This window comes from Mytilus galloprovincialis, chromosome 6 (genome assembly GCF_965363235.1).
Source record: "Mytilus galloprovincialis chromosome 6, xbMytGall1.hap1.1, whole genome shotgun sequence".
Taxonomy (NCBI): domain Eukaryota; kingdom Metazoa; phylum Mollusca; class Bivalvia; order Mytilida; family Mytilidae; genus Mytilus; species Mytilus galloprovincialis.
In genome coordinates, this window is record NC_134843.1 from 34,116,429 (window position 1) to 34,137,812 (window position 21,384).

At 31.0% G+C, this 21,384-nt stretch overlaps 2 protein-coding genes across 2 annotated transcripts; one reads left to right on the forward strand and one right to left on the reverse strand.

The window, feature by feature from the left end:
- Positions 1-853: 853 nt before the first annotated feature.
- Positions 854-6,962, forward strand: LOC143078100 (uncharacterized). Its single transcript, XM_076253075.1, has 5 exons — positions 854-961; positions 3,437-3,545; positions 4,734-5,030; positions 5,731-5,748; positions 6,273-6,962. Exons 2-5 carry the CDS (start codon positions 3,488-3,490, stop codon positions 6,404-6,406), a joined length of 507 nt encoding a protein of 168 aa, XP_076109190.1. The 5' UTR covers positions 854-961; positions 3,437-3,487; the 3' UTR covers positions 6,407-6,962.
- A 7,937-nt stretch (positions 6,963-14,899) lies between these two features.
- On the reverse strand, positions 14,900-20,200 carry LOC143078101 (tyrosinase-like protein 1). The gene is made up of 4 exons (XM_076253077.1): positions 20,157-20,200; positions 18,759-19,115; positions 16,889-17,001; positions 14,900-15,939 (listed from the first exon to the last, which is right to left on the reverse strand). The coding sequence occupies exons 1-4, from the start codon at positions 20,175-20,177 to the stop codon at positions 15,072-15,074; spliced, it is 1,359 nt and encodes a 452-aa protein (XP_076109192.1). The 5' UTR covers positions 20,178-20,200; the 3' UTR covers positions 14,900-15,071.
- Between the last annotated feature and the right edge of the window lie 1,184 nt (positions 20,201-21,384).

The window sequence follows — 21,384 nt, forward strand, 5'->3', positions numbered from 1 at the left end:
AATCTTGAAGCATTAATAATTTGATAAAATGATTTGGAAGTAGGATAAAATGTTAGATAAACCAGAAAGTACTACTATGATTCAATTTATGATATCGTGCTTTTATATAAGATTTGATGACTATTAGAAAATGTACCAAGTAATTAATACATTCAGGGTAAATTGAATATTTTCATTTTTCAATTTTTTGCAGTTAATTATAGTCAATTAAGATAAATATTAAAGCGGCCAACATATAAAGAGTCTAATGAATTCAATAAGAAAACTTTAAATAGCAATTAGAAAATCAGAAAAATATGCAAAATAATCTCACCTATTCTCCTGAAATAGGCTTGGTTTTAATCTATATTTTGTATTAAAGCACTGTACGGACTAGTTAAACATGTAAAGATATAAAATAATGTAGGGTTGATACATTTTGTAATATGTTATATCTTTATTGTCTTGTATGAGATTGTATATAACATTCAAGCCTGTTAACATTAATGTTCATTTTCACTTGAAAAAAACTTATCAGACTAGGAAAAAAGATGAAATCACACGAACAAATATATATCCCAGTCGGACAGTATATCTACTGCAAAGTACAATCACACTTAATTATTTGAAATTCAAGACCTTCATACATGAAGCACTATATGACCATACATGACCTAAAATAGCAAAAGTCATGTAAGGCGATCTTAGCATGAATGAGTAAGCACTTTAAAAAAAATCGTTTTTAAAGTGGCGCATTCTTATATATATTCAATTTGTTATTGTGTTAACAGTAGCATATACATTCTTTGTTTGAGAGATATAGTCGACAACCTACTGATCGATATTTTACCGTTATTATATTCAAAAAGTATATCATAGGACAGATTATATGTTTTAAGACATTTAAGTATTGATCGCCGCAAAAATTTTTATTTGTGCATGTTAACTTATTTACACAGTTAAAGGAAGTAAATTACTCATGGTAAGGACAATGTTATTTATATAAATAAATATTTAGCAGTTTTAAACGAATTTGGCAGTGAAGATGATGATATTTTTATTGTTAGAATCTCTTTTTATTGATCTTTTACTTACATGCACTGTTGGTAATAATTATACAGTTTGAGAGCACTGCAAAAATCAAGAATACCTGAATGACCTGAAACAAAAATACCAGTTCTGAGATAAGAATTTGATTTCTTTTTTCTTTTCTTTTTTGTTGTTCGTACCGATCTATGTCATTTGTCATCCCCTTCCTTAATTTTTTATTTTTTCAATTTGACAAATGTCGCCGGTTAAAGAATGGATGAATATATTTTAACCCCATCACATTCTTTATTTGACTGTCCGAAATCAGTAAGGTGTAATGCACAGGTTGTCCATGTTTGTTCTCTTGTCATACTTTTAGTATCAATACTCTCTAGAAATGCGTTACAAATTGTAATTGGAATCTTGGGAGCTTACTATACGTTTTAGGTTTTGCACATTAGTGATGACCGTATAAGTGAACTACTATTGATTTCATCTTTGGTGATAGCGATTTCAATGACAATCGTACCACATCTTTTATTTTTAAACTTTAATTAAAATATTGAGGTTTATAAAAAAAAAACTGTCGTACATGTACTTGCTTCTTCAACAGTCGTAGCCTCGAATCCTAACCAAATTAAACCAAACGACATTGATATCTGAAATTACAAGACATCCATCGATAAGTATAAAAAATAACGGAAAAAGCAACGACATGTTAATGAAATGTTCAGTGATTGCATGATGAAAAATGGTATGTGATATAGGTTTTACACCTACCTGTCTCAATTCAGAGATGATGGCAATTGTGGGTGTAGAAAGGAATTATTCCGTGTTATTCTTATAGTAAATAATTTTTTGACATTGGACTGCTGATGACTTATACGTTTAAACTGAAATATAAACATGTGTTTCAATGAAATAGAGAATATTCATATAAATCCATCGAATTAAAAAAAAAAAAAAAAAAAAAAAAAGAACTCTACTTATATCGAATGAATTGTTTGGCTCAGAGTGGATGTATCGCGATTCATTTGTATTGGCATTTTTTTTTTATATTTTTTTTTAAAGCTCGTTATTTCAAAAATAATAAAGAATTAACAAAAAAATAATGGTTGATATTTCAACGCATAACTATTTAAAGAAGAAAACTTAAAAATCTAAAAAAATCTAATAAAATGAATGCTATACAAACAAGAGTACCTAGTACTTTAGCGATACCGAGGACAAAAAAAATTCAGATCAGTAGGAACGAGCATTGCAATGGTTATAATATAATTTGTATTTTGCTGTCTATTTTTGGACAAAACTTGTATATCAATAGTGTATTGGCACTAAGATAAATTATTGAGGACCACATGATTTTAAAAGACAAAGTTAATTTAATAAAGAAACTGATATGTTTGTCCCGTAGGAAACCCTGCCCCATTCTCACTTGTATGTGCCCATGTTAAGTATTAAGTGATAAAAGAGTCGATATCTAAACTTGTCTTGAAAAAAGTAACTTTTACAGTGAACACGAGTATCAAGTTTCTTGAGTAAATGTATAAAGATAAGGTAACAGAAAAAATTGAATGAAATGACAATGACAACATATATTAACCAAGGACAAATAGCAGTTACAATCATGATTGGTCAAGACCTCATTTACACTGATCTGAATATTATAGAAAATTCAGCATATTTATGTCCCGTTGGGGTTAAGTGTCATTCTATCATCAACGAATGGAAAGGAAGATAACACATATAGAATATACTAATTTGACACGATTACATTTCTCTTTACAATCAGAGGGGATACCGTAATTTGGTATATAATTTTAAAGCAATCGGATCATCATGTATATGTTTACTAAGTTCATAATTGATGTGATCCTAAACTTGTTAATTGTTAATTACTAAAAAGTAATCCCCTCCACTCATTACTACCGTAGCCCGGAGATAAAACACAGTAGACCACAAACCATGCCATATTAGTGCAACAATATTATTCTAAACAATGACTTTTTTTTTATCATTGGTAGTATACACCTGTAACTGTTAAAAATGCCTGATCCGGAATAGAAAAAAAAGTCAAATTGCTGTGGTCCTTTCAAACTGACTTGCATATATGATAGTACATAAAGGCAATTATTGACACCGTACGGTCTTCAAAATTGAGAAAACTTGTACTGTATGGTTGGCAATAAAGAACTCTCACAAAAGAAGGGAAACATACAAACGAGAAAACTAACGGCATATTCTATAGAAATCATATTTACAAAAAGACAAATATAGAAAATCGACTACCACTTAACTACATACTCCTGAGTTTTGACAGTATATTCCAACCGATTAAGAAGTGCGTTTTCATGTCATGCTTGAATGGGTTATGACACAAACAAGTGCATAATGTATTACAAAAGTTTTTATTTTTTTTTCATTTCAGTTTAATAAAATTATGTGTATCAAAGGAAAGTAACAGAAAATAAGTTTTAACATGACTGCAAACTGTTTATATTTGTTCCTGTTTATGCAGAGCTTCATGTTAACATTAGGTAAATTAACATCAAGATGAAACTATTCTTATATTTAGTTTCTATTAAACATTAATCTGTTTTTCTCCACTAATTCCGATATATTTTCCTATAAATAATTGAAAAATTTAATCGCAAATACAAAATGATTTACAACACATTGAAATACATAAATACCTATCTGATATCCACTATACTCCATAGAGGACAAATGAGTTACTTGTTAAATAAATTTAAAGTCGAATATCAAATTTATTGTTTTCTACGTTTGACAACACACATTAGTATTACACTAACAACCTAATTGTCAAGGAAAAGGTACATCGAGTTGTCACGGTTAAACACTGTAACAAGTGTTGTATTAACAATTGTTAGTCTAACATCTTACCTAAAACTAAACATATTTTTTATGGTTTTTTTTCTAGAAATTGATATTAAAATTGGTGCATACTACTTAAGTCTGTTAAATAAATTTCAACAGGTTTGTTTGGTCTGAAAAACAGGAAAACATATAAAACAAATCACTGTAGATTAAAAAACAAAGGAGCTTTAACAAAACCGTCTATGATCAACTTTGCAAGGTTTTTAAAACAATTATTCTACTGAATATAATATAATCTAGTGACCTGTATGTTAAAAGCTTCACATGTCTTAGAAAAAGTGGCGGACTGTCGTAATAAAGTCTGCTAATAATCGAAACTTCAAATAATATACCCAGTCAAAAAGCTTATCAGATGTGATGGTATAAACGGATTTTATGAAAGTTTATCAAAAATACTAAAAGTTTGAATTGTTTTCTTCAGAAAACGGGAATATATTCATAGAAAAAAAATTATTCAAATTATCAACTTATGACCAAACATGCTGAGTTTACCATGATTTATTGATGTATGATACAGAGGTAAAATTTTGAAAATTCAAAATGATTATTAGTTCAGTTTTTAGATCTAAGAAAACACTTTAAAATACGAAAGAAAACCTTCAACAATTAAAGAACTTGTTTATACTATGCATGTGAGGTCACATTATCTACAGGGTTTGTCTTGGAATAATATACTTTTGAAAAACAGAAAGGGAGACATCATCAATTGCAACGTTAAGATGAACTTGCTGTTTACAAGCTGAAATATAATTTGTATTTTACACAGTATTTTTCAAACATGCAATACAAACTTAAAGTACTTGTGTGCAGTAACCATTTGTTTTCAGGAAAACTTGCTATTGAAACCAACTGCAATGTAAAAGGAAGCTCCTGTACTATATCCTGTTCCATTCCCGCATATGAAAAACTTGCATCATGGAATAGAGACAACATAAGTATGACGTCATGTACTGAAACTTTTTTCTGTGATAAACAAACGACCCTGTTATACAGTATTAGCGCTAATCAGACAGGAATATATGTAGTCATTTCTGATTTGACGTCAAACGAAAATGGTATAAAATGGACATGTACACATGGAGTTGATATGCCAGTCAGCATTTATATAAGCATTCCCAACAGAGGTAATACTGTGTGTAATACCCTTATCCACATAGAGTACAAACATAGAAACATTGGTTAAACTTTACCATTTCATATCAAAATGGACATTTGTTTTAGTGTTGCTGGCTAAAAACTTAAAAAATAATTTTACAAAAGTCAGGAATCTGTTTTTTTTTTTTTTTTGTTTATTGTGAAAAGTTTGATTTTGTATAACATTTTGATTTCGTTAAATCAAAATAGATGCCTTTTGAACGCTTACTATAGGTCAGCTTCGAAGTACAAAAGTTCAAATTTTTCTATTAGAATCGAAATAATTTTATCATGCCATTCTCTATGATGATTTGAACAAGGTTAGTCATTAATTGTGTCTACGTTTTACACACGGCTTACCCTCGGTGTAAAGATATTAGCAAATATAATGCCTACACATTATTAAAATGGTCATAGAGCATGACACGAAATAATGATTTCTAACTTTATTTGACCTTGTGACTGCTTTGATTCAATATGTCATTTATACGTCTAATATGTCTATTTTTTTAAACGTTACAATGTCGTTTATCTTTAAATATACGGTGTACACGGTTATGGAATAGAAAGCAATGACTGTGTGCCCCGTATAAATAACAAACTTTTAAATCTAAAAATAATTAAGGAGATGTGATATGTTTCTTAAAAATTGTATTAAATTATTATTCCAAATTTTCTTTTGGTTTACAGATCACAAGGACGAATCAGGTAAGAAATGTATTCATATACTCTATATGTGATGAAGGGTAGTTCTCATCTGTCAATATATGCAGAATAATATTGGTGTTGGTGTTTGATTCATTGAATTTCTGTAATCTAGTGATTATTAATGAGTATTTATGTTGAAATAACCGGACAACGACATGGCAAAAAAAAACGAAAAACAGTTTACAAAACACAACGTAAAAAACTTAAGTGTAAGCAACACGAACCCTACAAAAAATTGGGATGGTCGCAGATTCCCCAGGAGAGGAGCTGATTATGCTTGTACATTTGGCAACCGTCATGTTGCTTGAAATATTTCCATCGTCATTTTGAAAAAGATATATACTCATTGAAGTTTTCCGCCGAAGGGATGATTTCTAATCCACCACATTGAACTCTTGGTTTGATAGCTTCCTTATAAAATTTAAGATCTTCCGTAAACAATATACAAAAAGCATAAAGAATCATACCACATCTTTTTTTTATATTTTATTTATTAAAAAAAATAATTACTTAATATTTTGCAGGACTCGCTGGTGGTAGTGTAGCTGGAATAGTGATTGGTGTCTTGGTACCTGTAATCATTGGCATAATTATTATTGTAATACTTGTTTTAAAGAAACAAACTAAAGACGATAATGTTCCAATTAATAAAATATAATGAATACAACTGATAAAATAAATAGCAAATGCAAGATAAAATGCATCAAATGCGTACAATTAACGACAGCAAATTATGGAAGCCTGGAGAAAAATTTTAATTTGTTTATACATTTCATTTTACTGCTAAAATGTAAATGCCTGAAAGATTATGTATGGGTTTGAGATTTATTTTTTTGTCAAAAACAATAAACATCGAACGGCATTTTGTGCGTGCCATGCTGAGTATACATGTATTGCAATGATTCCTTTACTTTACATAGAAGTTTCATAAGATACCGTAATTGTTGTTGTCTTTTAATAAGCTTTCAATAACTGCGAGTACGTATAAAAACAACAATTAACGAGACATCGTATTTCTCACGATATTGCGATGTTCAAACTTATCACAAAAGCAGAATATCTAATCATAATAAACGTCACCAGAGTGAAAATAGTTATATGTTGCATTTGAGACTTAAATTTTGCCATTTGAAATAACTGTATGTTACATCTTCACATGGCAGTTTACAGCACTTAAAAATGTCGTTGGATTCCAATAATTTTAAAGAAAAATGTTTTTGTCCATCAGCTTTTATGATGAACTATTATCGAGAATATATGATTGTTTGCCAATAAGTTTCGAAATCGAAATATAAATTAACTAAGCGATCAACAACATTCCGTAATAAAAAGTTGAGGTATACTCAAGTTAATGAAGAACAAAAACCTTTTCGTCCATCATACAAATATTGTAATAAGATCTTTGAATATTGAATATAGTTTACATTGGCACAAATTTCGATTTTGTTATATAATAATTAAATTTGTATTTTTTTTCAAGCGGGATGTATAAATACATATCCACGTTCATCTTTTTCTATAACTCTTATGTATGACAGACGGATGAAATTCCCTTATATTGACACCGATGTGTGAACAAAATAAACAGACAAATCTGTAGACAGTAAATTATGAATACTGTTAACTGTCCTACAGCCTGTAGATGCATTTTTTTTTTGCATTGCACAAATCATGTCTTCTTTGACTGTCCATGGCGTTAAAATACTAAATTCCTTGGATTTGCTTTAGTTGATTTTAGTCTCAGATGCATGATTTATTTTTTATCAATTGAGTTTGGCCATAAGCTAGCTTTCAGTAACAGAGAGCAACTCTCAAATCGTACTTTTATGTTGATTTGACCTGGGAACAGTATATCTAACATATATATGTTCCTGATTTGACCTGTTAATACAATTGTTATGTTGTTTTTTTTTTTTTTTTTTTGTTATTTAATGTTTCTCTGTTTCTAATATATAACAGCTTTATAAGTGTTTAGTATGATTATACATTTTCACTTGTGTTTCTCGTACTATGAAAAAAAAAATATTTCCATTCTCCATTTATACTGTATACCTAACAACGAAATTGTTAATGGTTAACTTTCTGTAATTATTTAACATTTCACATCTGTATAATATTGTTGCCATTATTTATTCACCCCTTATTTTATTGAGTTTGTATTTACATTGTGTCATAGATCAAATGCTATCATTCAGTGCATCTTCACTTGTGTATATTTGTCTTTTTATTGAGTTGTCATTTCAATTTATATTTTTTAATGTGGTTTCTCTGTTGCGATGTTACATTATTGATTAAGGATGAAGGTTGGTACTTATTCAAACATATAAACCCGCTGCATTTTCCCTCTAGCCGTAGACAGGAATTTGATGTTCAGTAGTTCTCGTTTGTTGATGTGGTTCTCGTGTCTCGTTTTTGATATAGATTAGACCGTTATTTTTCTGTTTGAATGGTTTTACACTAGTAATTTTTTGGAGGCCTTTTATGGCTTGCTGTTCGGGGTAAATCAAGGCTCCGTGTTGAAGACCGTACTTTGCATATAATGGTTTTACTTTTACAAATTGTAACTTGGATAGAGAGTTGTCTCATTGGCACGGATACCACATTTCGCACTGTCTCACAACCTAGACAACAAAGCGTATTTTAAGTGTCTGTACCAAGACATTAATATGACAGTTGGTTTCCATTTTAGCATTTGATTTTGCCATTTGATAAGGAACTTTCAGTTTTGAATTTTTCTTGGAGTTTGGTTATTTCGGTTTTTTTACTTTATACAAAACAGTAAAATCACAAAAAAAAAGGGAAAATCTTTACGGAAAGTCTTTTATCAAACATGGAAAAATTGAAAAAACAAAAGTTCAAACACATCAAATAAATGGATAACAACTGTCATATTCCTGCCTTGGTAAATAAAGGCAACAGTAGTATACCGCTGTTCAAAACTCATAAATCCAGGGACAAAAAACAAAATCGGGGTAACAAACTAAAACCGAGGGAAACGCATTAAATATAAGAGGAGAACAACGACATAACACCGAAACGTAACACACACAGAAACGGACCAAGCATCAGACAAAACACCACGAGAATAACAAATATAACAAGAAAACCAAATACATGAATTTGGGATAGACAAGTACCGTGCCACGTCTGATCTCAATATCTCAAAAATAAGAGAAAACACAAACGACTCAACGTTAAAATGCAACACACACAGAAACGAACAATAATATAACAATGGCCATCTTCCTGACTTGGTACAGGACACTTTTAAAGGGGAATAAAAGTGGTGGGTTGAACCTGTTTTTGTGGCATGCCAAACCTCGCACTTTAATGGCAAAGTTAAATATAACATTGAAATGACAACATAATATTACAGGACTACAATACAAATAAATAGGAGAACATATTAGACAAAGAAAAACATGATTAATAGATAACAAAAAGCATCAGGTTTAAAATTAAATACGTCAAAAACGCGCCTTGTCCACACAGGACTTACAAGTGACGCCCAGATATAAAAGATCGAAAGTGAAAAAAGTACAAAGTTGTACAGCACTGGAGATAAAAAGTTGAAAAGGTTTCGCCAAATACGGCATTGTTTTTATGCCCGGGATAAGAACATTCTTATTATATAGAACAATTCATGCTATTGCAAACAGTAAATTTTATCAAATGAATATGAAAGAGATATACATAAAGAAACTGAAGTATTAACTAATTACAGAAAAGACATTTACTTATGTAAAAAATGTTGGATTTAACCTGGTTTTATAGAAAGCTAAATCTCTTATATGTATGACAGACGGATGAAATTCCCTTATATTGACACCGATGGGTGAACAAAACAAACAGACAAATCTGTAGACAGTTATTTGAATAAAATTATGAATACTGTTAATATTCGAATATCTCATTTTGAAAACAATTCTGATATTAATAATAGGGTCCATGATGTTCCCATTTCTAGAATAAAAAAAACTCCAAGTACTCGCAAAGCGGTTTGTGTTCGTACTGGCAGACAATGCAGTCCATAATGCAGTCATGGTGTGACGCATTTACCACACGGCAGTTCCTCAAAACGAAATTAACAATTTCTCTACATTCAGGAGTAATATTGTTAAGAAGCATATATCTACCACTACCCAGCTTATAGTCTTTTCCGAACATTTGAAAGTCTCTCCTTGTACTGGCTACCGAAATTATTAAAAAAAGCATATAAATTCCGTTTCATCTCCGCTAGTGTTCTACCGCTAATCTATCAGTACTTTTTACTACCTACCTTACTACTATCAAAGAACTTGTTATTAACTTTTGTAATACAGATTATGAAAATAATGGTATTCATTATTTTTTTAGTGTTAAAAATCCTTTAGAGGTTTAGATTACAATATATGCTTTTGATGGTCCTTTTTATTCTGTTGACAGTATTGATTTTTCTACTCTCTACACAACACTTCCACACAATATTATCAAGAAAAAGTTTCCATATTTAATAGAACGGTCTTTTGAAATTTAATGCAAATGTTTTTGCTGTAAGTTGTTTAAAGCCTCTTTCCGTAACGAAAAAGGAAAGTATGCTAAATACACTTACTGAAAATGTGAAGATATAATTGATGCTTTACATTTTCTCCTTGATAGCGTATATGTACGTTTCGACGATAAAATGTATCAAAAAGTAGTAGGTATTCTTATGGGTATTTACTGTGCCCTTTAATAGCAGATTTCTCCCTGTAATGCTATGAATATGAATTGATACTCAGTTGAGACACATCATTGTTACATTTGGTTGATCCATTCAACAATATCTATCGTTATCTGAATGACATTTTCTTTAAATAATCCAGAGTCCTCTTAATATACCACAAAAATTTACCAAAAAGAACTTAATTCAAGTTAATCTAGCATAAACAGCAGTAGTTGTCCTTTTCTAGATTTAGATATTTCAATTTCTAAAGGGAAACTCCATACTATAATTTACGACAAAAGAGACGATTTTTCATTCCCTATTGTTAATTTTTTATACGGCGATGTTCCTTTTGCTCCTACATACGGTGTTTATATATTCGAACTCGTACGGTATGACCGTGTGTGTAGTGATGTCATAGATTTTAACGAACTTAATCAATGTATCACTGGGAAATTATTCAGTCAGGGATTTCGTTACCATAAATTACTCAAAACTTTATCTAGATTCTTTCATAAATACAAAGATTTGATTAGTAAATTTGACTGTTCTTGTAGAAAACGTATTAAAAAGGGTATTACACATCCTCAATTTTACGGTAATATTGTACTAAAAGCGCCGTGATCCGTGATCCGTGTAAACTCATCGAACCTGTAAACAAACTTATTAGTAAGGGTTATCTTACCAATGTTGTAATTAGATCTTTAAATATAGTTTACATTGACACTAATATCGATTTTGTCATCAGCAATATAAACATAACTAAAGGAGTAGGTTCAGTAAGACCCCTTTTTGGCCCCAAAATATAGCAGTTTTACAAAATTGTTAAAATGTAAACCTTTAGTTATTTATTTGACAGTAGAATGCTTCCGCTACATAAATATGGGCTGTTTTTGACAATACAATGCACATATATCCGGTACTAGCACCATTAAGTCATGCTAAATTACTGAAATCCTCATAAATCTAGCATTTTAGTTAAATTTTAGGCGGTTTTCGTGTAAAACGAAAGTGGCCGCATTCCTGTTCATCCTTAATATTGAAATGTAAGTTGTATTTTATGATAATACATAACATATATAAAGGTTGAGGATGAACACGGATGCGGCCACTTTCATTTTTACCAAAAACCATCTGAAAAGTGACATTTTTCGGCATATTAGGTAGATTTTTCATATTTGAGCTTGAATCAGATAGTTTTTAATGACTAAATCTGTTAAAATCTTTCACATAAACTAATTAATTCAAATAAAATAGACACTTAAGTGTTTAAAAAGTGGTCAAAATCTTTCGTCAGATGAACCTGAAATTTGAGGCCAAAATCGGTCCTTACCGGACCTACTCCTTTGTATTTTCCTTTCAAACGGGATGTGAGGACACGCACAAACGTTCATTTTTATCAATAAAGAAGTTAACTCCTAACTATCCTACTGCCTGTCGATACATTTATGTTTGGAATTGTACAAGTCATGTCTTCTTTGACTGTCCATGACGTTAACATACTAAATCCCTGGGATATGTTTTAGTTTTAATATTAGTCTCTGATGCATGTTTTTTTTATTATTATTATTATTATTATTAATTTTTGGCTTTTAACTAGCTGTCAGAACTGCGAGTACTCTCAAATCGCACATTCGTGTTTATTCGACCTGTTGACACTATTTGTAATGTTTGTTTTTTTTTGTTATTTAATGTTAACATGGATCATGTCTATATACCAGCTTCGATTGTTTGGAATTATTACAAATTTTTACTTCTTCGTACTATGAACATCAAACTTATTTCATTTCTCTTAAATACTGTTTTGGCACCTGTACATGAAGAACACGAAGTTTTATCCAGCACAAATTGTATAGTTTTATTGTTGATATTCACCCCTTAAGTACCAAGTTTTAGATTAGTTTTATTCATATACAAGAAATTTCTTGGTATTCCTAAACTGAAGAGTCTACACACAAAAGAAGAAGTATACTTAACAACAAAATTATTTTCATTTTTCCTGTGTATAATATAACATAATTTGTTTTCAAAGTTGATGTTTTTTCTAAAAATTGCTTACCATACTTTCACCTTTGTTTAAACCTATTTATTTACTTTTAACCTAAATTATTCATCCTATATTATCATTAACTATGTACTTGAATTGTATGTATCACAGATCAAATTTATTCATTCATTGTGTGTTAATTTTTTGTTACTACGTTTTTTTAATAAGTTAAGCCTTCCTTTTGATATTATATAGTTTGTCTTTCTATGTTGCGATCTTATACTATTGTTTTAGAAAAGGGAGAAGGCTTTATACCATGAAAACGTTTAATCCCGCTGCAATTGTTTGCAACTGTCCTAAGTCAGGAATCTGATGTTCAGTGGTTGTCGTCTGTTTATGTTGTTCATACGTGTTTCTCGTTTTTCATGGTTTTTTTTTATATAAATAAGACAGTTGGTTTTCCCGTTTGAATGTGTTTACTCTAGAAAATTTTAAGGCCCTTTATAGCTTGCTGTTTGGTGTGAGTCAAGGTTCCGTGTTTAAGGCCGTACCTTGACCTATAATGGTTTACTTTTATAAATTGTTACTTGGATGGGGAGTTGTCTCATTGGCACTCATACCACATCTTCCTATATCTATAACAGGTAAAAATGTCAGAAAGAGAGAAACCGCAGTGTTTTAAATTTAGTCACTACGAAAATATTTGTCAACAAAGACAAACAAAATGAGATATAAACACAAAACACAATCGCAAAATCTAAAGACAAGAATACAAAACCTTTCATAGTACAACAAAAACCAATGACTTAATGTACAGGTACCGAATCACGTCTAATAGGTACTGCTAACAATAGACCAAACAGTAAAAGTAATAACTTACATACTAGACAAATGAAATAATACCATAACACGTTTTTAGGATGATAAACAACGTCCGTACCTAGAATCTATACTTCAAGATTATCGTTTATCATTTATGAAGTTGAAACGAAATATTTATCATCATGGTCTTAGTATCTTCCGATTACTTTTTAAGAAAAGGACGAGACGTTCTTTGACACACCCCTGGTTCTTCAGCTTCAGACACAAGTGACGTTTTGAGTAGCAGCTGAAAGCTCTTGAATACGGAATGAGTTGTGAAATGTATATCCCTTATGCAGATGAAGTTGGTATATTGCTACTAAGGTAGGGGAAAATGATAATTTCAAAATTAAAATCGTCTCATTTGTCATAGATTCGGAAACGGAGATGACCGCTTGTGTCAAATTTTGGGTATTAGTCTAAAAATGAGACAGAAGAAGTCATGTCTGTTGTTTCTTTAATTTCAAGTTCTCGAGGATATATAAATGGAACCCAATTAGAAACGTTTGGTTTGTTATGGAAAGTGCATCTTTAATATTACTTAATGTGAAGTTGAATAATTATCTACGACAGCCTATTAGGGTCACAAAAAAAAGAAAATTATTTCGTAATTATGAGATAAATATCTCGTAATTACGAGGAAACTATCGCGTGATTACGAGATAATTATCGCGTAATTACGAGAAAACTATCGCGTAAATACGAGATGATCATTTTTTATCTCGTAATTACGCGATAATCATCTCATAATTACGAGATAAAAAAAACTTCTGATCTCGAAATTATACGATTGTTTTCACACATTTGGTACTCATAGGAATGCCGACAATTTGATCAAAAGATCTAGCTCCTAATTCAACATATATGGTCAATAAGAAATTCGAGCATACTGAATACTGGTTTCTCTATGTAGCATGTTTTACTATGTGTTCACTTTTAACAAAATATGCCGTTTGCTATCTCAAAATAAAAAAGTTATAGCGTATGTTACCATTTTTTTAGTGAAAAGCATTGTCGATTATTTATTTTTAACGATTTTTAATTTCACACTGGGAAGTGAGGTATACAGGGTTGAATAATCAAAAGTTTTGATAGAACTAATTTTAGATATAGATCTATGTTTCAAATAATCCTGAAGTTCTTTCGAGATTTTTAGAATCCGCGTATGGTTAATACAACTTCGCGAGTAATCAGTTTAACAGTATTTCTGAAGACCCTATTTCACTGCGGAGAGAATCTTTGTCAATATATTGGACAATTGTTTAGTCGAACATGCAGATAACACGACATTGTTCCGTTGCTTGTACAGAATTTTGTGAAGCTTAGGTATCCTATATTATCAAGGTAAGTCTTCCGATTAGCAGATTAATGTTATGTTCATTGAAGCAATGGGGGATTTTTAATTCGCTAAAACCTCATCCTTGTAAAATGAGATGTTTTTGTTTGTAGAATTACCTAAGTGTTTATTTATTCCTTATTCGTTTACTAGTAGTAATACAATGTTTCATACAAAGACACGATGACGGATTTCGGTCGGTCATTCATCACACAGTTTTTCAACTTATTCATAAAATGTTGAAGCAAAAAAGGCTGTTCATATAATAAAGACAAACTAAAGATCATTTTAACTCATAATTTACTTTTGAAAATTTTAAGCAACTTCTACATTGGGCTAAAAGAAATACTTTGACATTGCTACAATATCTTTTAATAAAAATATAGACATCATTTCAATTTACCCATGCACCCGATATTTCTTCGACGACTTTGAGTAAATACTCAGCAGCATCATTATACATCAAAAGCAGAAAGAGGACGGGTTTGCGGATCGACTTGTCTAATTCTAAACAAATTAAGAGGTGAACCAGGTGGAATATCTTTTAATACCTCTTGCTGAACTTTCCTCAACGCCATCACAGTTGTTGTTATATCTGACCAACCTGATGCAATATCATCTGCTATTGCATCTTGAGCCACTGAAGTTACTGCCTCTCGCGAGACACATATATCTCTTGTTGGGTCGCAGAATAGGTCTGGACTATTGGAACACTGGTTTTGACATGATGGCGCTGGAGCATATTCTCTAAGACGGGCATATCTATTACTGAAACCTTCCTGATTAGTAATAGGCGGATTTGGTTGATATCTGTAATTGCTAAAATTCATTTTATTATTTGGACCATGATTTGCATAACCTAATGGATAATCTGCAGGGGCATTTCGTAATCGCTGCCTAAATAGTTCCCAGATTTTGTCAACAAATGAATGATGACACCAGAATATTGGGTCAAATGCAGCACTGATTCCTGTTTCCATGATTCCGCCTACCCATCGATGTACTATGTCATGGTAACATTCCCAGCAATACCTTACTTGATCCTGATTTACAATCTGACTATGACTTGTTCTGGAAAGAACGGCAGCTATGGCATTTTTAGAAATTAAGCCTCCCCGGCCATTTATAGCACGAGTAATAGTTCTTCCAGGTAAGTTTGCAAAGAAACCTCCGGTGATCGTATCTATTACCGGAGTCCCAAAATATTTGTTTGAAAATATAATTGTTTTTGATTGTCTATTTCCCATGGCAAAATCCAGCGAGGAATCCCAATACGGAGCTGTTACTCCTTGTCCAAAAACAGCTTGTAATGCAGCCTCAAACCTGTTAAATATTTAGAGGAATTAAGATATTATTCCTAAAATTTTACAATAACTATATTCAAATAAATGTGAATAAAATTCACACATGTTTTAATTACTAGTACTCGAAATAACAAAACAGTATTAAACCGATGTTCAAATCTCACCATTTAGTAATATACCACGTAAACATTCTTTAGAGAATCAAATAACTTCCAAAAGGAGCAAGACCGATTGCGTCGACAGAGTCAAATTGTCATGATATACCTGTCAATCTACATTCAGTTAAAGTGTTGCTATTAAGAATTGGGCACAATCAATATTACAACACGACAGGTGCCACATGTGGAGCAAGATCTGCTTACCCTTCCGGAGCACCTGAAATCACCTCTAGTTTTTGGTGGGGTTCGTGTTGCTTATTCTTTAGTTTTCTATGTTGTGTCATGTGTACTATTGTTTGTCTGTTTGTCTTTTTCATTTTTAGCCATGGCGTTGTTAGTTTATTTTCGATTTATGAGTTTGACTGTCCCTCTTGTAACTCATGTAACTAGTGAAGGCATCGTATAGTTCAAATAAGTCGTAATGGTGACCGTAAAACTACTGTAATGTCGATTTCAACTTTTGTAAGGAGCACACCTTTGTTAGAATATACTGTGAGTATATACACGAGCGTAACCAATCAATTAAGATTTGATATCACCAAACAGTTCAACTGTTTGACTTAAAATTTATAAAGAAGGATATGCATGGTAAAAAATATCATCTTGAGTTAGTTGTCTTGATATGGAAACTATCACAAAGTGTCTCTAACTTGTTTTGCTATTCTTTGTTCCGTCGGTTCATTTAGCTATATAAGTCTATACACTTCAAGGTTTATTCTTTTGGTTAAGGGCTCCTGATATTAACTACTCGGAAAAACTCTTTGGGCGCCCTATATCGTTGAAGGCTTATTTTTATTTACTTTTACTTACAATAAAAGGTATATTCTATGCCAAGATAGAAAACCAGGTCCATCGTGTTCCGAGTTACTTCCTGTATGAATGCTTGCAATGATGTCATAGGTATTCAAATCAGAACGAACTCCCTATAATATTATATGAAATAAACGGTTATTTATCTGCTTTATTTGCCATGAATACTGCTAAGCAGTGTAGAATGAAGTTACTTTTCTATCTAGTGTTTAAAGAGTGAATTGCTCGTCTTAAGGCAGTTCGTTATTCAGTTTCAAAATAACAAGCTTTTCATAACATTAGTATATATTAATAGAGAATTGACAAAGACACAAAAAAAGCAAAAAAGAAATATATAGGTCAATGTGCTTGTTTTCGATATAATAGCCATTGAAATTTTGGCGGGAAAATGTTATCTCTTGATTTTCCATAGCTTTATTATTTACAAGTTTAATTTTCAAAAACTATTAAAAAATAACAAGACTTTAACAGATGGCTTATAATTATACATGTAACCGATTTATAAAATAAAAAGTGGGGGTCAATGGGCAATTTTTCTTAGCCATTTAAATGTATAAAACCAAAAGATTTCGAAAATCTGACAAAAATCCAAAAACATGACAAGCGAACATCCTTCAGTTCAAAATAATTAACATTCGTCTAAATTCATTAAACTGTACATTATGTGATAAAAGTAGTTGTGTTTGTGAAATATTTAAGCTTTATGGTATACTGCTAATTTTAACATTTTTTTATCGTTTGTCATTATCAATGCAACATTTAATACACCAGTAAAATATTCTATGCACCAATGATTTTATTTCTGTTGACCTTCAGAAATATCATTTTATGAAAATGTGTTCTCTATTTTATTTCATTTTTCTCATATTCTAATTAAATCTAAAACATAACCTCATACTAGTTAATACATTTATATTTTCCTCATCTTTTTTTTCACTTTTTACTTTGTTTTGAGATTAACACAAACTTTTTAAAATCTATCTTACAATAAAAACCATCCCAAACTAACAATAAACAATATGATCATAAAGTAAATGTTTATTTATTATAAGGAAAAATTAAAAACATATTTTGGTATCTTTCGTCCCTCTTTAAGGGGGTAGACCTTGGTTCAGGGAGATAACTCTTTAAATCAGTTAAGCGTTTGTAAAAGTCAAGTTCATCAATGTATTTAAAGCATTTACCTGAAACAGATTGAAAATAATCTATGTAACCTAGAAGCTTAGAATATATTTTTGAAAATGGTTGACACAAACGTACTGATGATTTTAAGAGTTATTTCCCTTAACCTAGGTCTACCTCCTTAATGAAAAGACGATACTTTAAAGCTCTTTAATTAGTTATCAAAGGTACCAGGATTAAAATCTAGTACGCTAGACGCGCGTTTTGTCTACATAAGACTCATCAGTGATGCTAATATCAAAATATTTATCAAGACAAACACGTACAAAGTTGAAGAGCATTGAGGATCTAAAATTCCAAAAAGTTGTGCCAAACACGTCTAAAGTAATTTATTCCTGGGATAAGAAAATCCGTAGTTTTTCGAAAAATAAAGTTTTGTAAACAGGAAATTTATAAGAATGACCACATTATGGATATTCATGTCAACACTGAAGCGTAAACTTATAGGCCGATGATACCCTCGGGGACGAAACGTCCACCAGCAGTGAAATCGACCCAGTTGTGTAAATAGTTATCAAATGTAAACGTATGTAAAATGCATTTACCGTATAAATCATTAAAAATCAAAATGAAAGTGTACAAAAAGGTTGTTGAATTTTAGAATTTTAAATAAAAATTTCATGAAACTAGGGAGGATGTTTAGTCTTGCGCTGTAAACAACTTATGGTCTTACTGCAATAGTACTTACATAATGGTACTTTAATCTCCGTACAGCTAGTGCGTAACGTAAGAAATTGTTTTCGTATGGAGCTGCTCTGACTTCCCTCCTGATTGGTACACCACTAGCCTGCCTTTTGTGTCGAGAATTCGCAGTGGTATCAGCTTCACTGTTGATCTTTCTCCATAATGCCGATAAGAAATTAGAGGAACTTGTATCATTCAGCGTCTCTACTGCCGGTTGTAGGAATTTTTTGAAACATATTATATTAATCCCCCTCTCAAAACAGTCGGTTTTGTAATATGTGGCATTTGTTTGATTGTTCAAAATATCTGCTTCTACATTTTGAAGAAAACTCGCTATGAACAAAGACAACAACAGGCTGATCTGCAAAACAAAATCTGGCAATGCTTTAAAATGTAATGACGGCCTTCTGAAGACTTAAAATAACTATAATAGATTAATAAAGACGGGATCTCATTTTCATGCATGTTTGTCATTTCAAACAATTTTTATTTTGATAATCTTTTTTATCAATTAACTTTTAGAAAAATCGATCAAGTACCAATAAGGCACTGTAAGTATACATAAACGAATATTTGTTGCTTATAAAAAGCCATACTATTTAAATAAAATAATATGTTTGGTATTTGTAAATTGTTTGGTATCTGTCAATTGTTTGGTATCTGTCAATTGTTTGGTATCTGTCAATTGTTTGGTTTCTGTCAATTGTTTGGTTTCTGTCAATTGATTAAGCATTCATATATCAAAGATTATTTATGATCATTTCATTACACGGAGACTAATAGGAAATCGTATAACAATGCATTTTGTAGTGTTTAAAAGTTTTTTTTGTCTGAACAAAACCTGTGAAATATATCAAGTTTCATAATTTATAACATTGTTTTAAAGATCTTCAACTATATAGATATAAAAGTATAAATAGAAGAGGCCAATATGCCAATAGACAACTTTCGAATTCGTGCACTTCCTCGTGCATATTCTTTGTCACAATGTTCATGGTATTTCGTCACAGTAATCAGAACCGATTGGTTAATGACGTCAATCACAACAATTAACCGCATTCATTAAAAAATCAAATCGAGACCGTTTTTTAAGTCGGTGAATTTGATAAGCCTTACTTCTTTATTTGTTTGTTTTGTTATTTTTGACTGTGATAGTAACTTTACTATTTTTTAAGGTTTGTAATTCAAGCCTCTAGTGGTAACTGATAGAAAAATAAATGAAATTAAAATTAATAAAAACTGCCTGCTCAACATAATAAAAGTAAACACAATTGCTGAAAAAGTCAAGCATAACTATTGTAAGATGGTTCTTATTGAATACCTTAGTGCTTGATATGAACAAATACAGTAGCTTGTAGTCGCCTTACAGGCAGTCAATTAAGATATTAAAAAAAACACCTACCGAGGTTTTGTCGATATGCATCCTACAACCGATTCAAGTTCAAATCCTGAATGAATGACTTTTGAAAGTAAATGTTTTGTTGAACTAAGTACATAATTATGATTAAATCAACATTCAATATGTTAATCAAATGACGGATTGTTACATTTTACAATCAATTAAGTTTTGATTTACTAGGTGAATACCCTCCGAGAATGCACAATTAGAGAAACCACATGCATTTAAGGAAACAATATGATCGTTGTTGAAATTTCATATCCAAGTATGAATTGGGTATAACCATGTAATTAAAGAAAATTTCAGAAATGTTTATCTCTCCCCTTTTTTAAAATACAAATGACACAAAAGAATACACAACATTCAGAACAAAAACTACTTTTTTTATTACTGGCTGAACTAGTGTAATGATGATGATGATGATGATGATGATGATGATGATGATGATGATGATGATGATGATGATGATGATGATGATGATGATGATGATGATGATGATGATGATGATGATGATGATGATGATGATGATGATGATGATGATGATGATGATGATGATGATGATGATTGTCAAGAGCTCTGACATGTGAACATTAGTTTTGTTTCGTACAAATTGATGTTTCTGCCTTCTAAAGCTCACTTTTATAATTAACTTTCAAGTATTTGTTTCTCTCATTGTTGAAGTCTTTATGTATGTTTCTACGATGTGAAGCCCTTAAATAAATAACGATTAATCGTCTTCATAATCTTATCCGCGTTAATACCTACAGTATGTTTTTTTTTTTTCATTTTTCACTTTCATAGTTAGAAAGGAAAAGTCACACTAATTAGAAACGTGTACACCTTTTGTACTTAAGAGTAAGACACGATAAACAAGATGCATCATTAACTGTAATTTTTTTACTGCATCACATTTGCATTCTGACAAGTAATGTAAATTCAGTGAAACTCGAGGACAATATATACGAAAGCCCTTAATATAATACTATTAATGTTGTGATTAAAGGATATGGAATAACATTTATTAATGCTTTGTTCAATTCTGTTTTAGGTTTTAATTCTTTAGAAAAAAAACGAACTGATTTCCGAATTATATTCAGCAATATACTGCGGAGAAATACTAGGATCTTAGCTATTCCTTTCTTTATATACGAAAACATGGTGAAAATAACCCTTCTTAAGATTAAAATTTGAATTCATGTGTTCGGTTAGAGCTAAGGCTCTGTGTTGACGA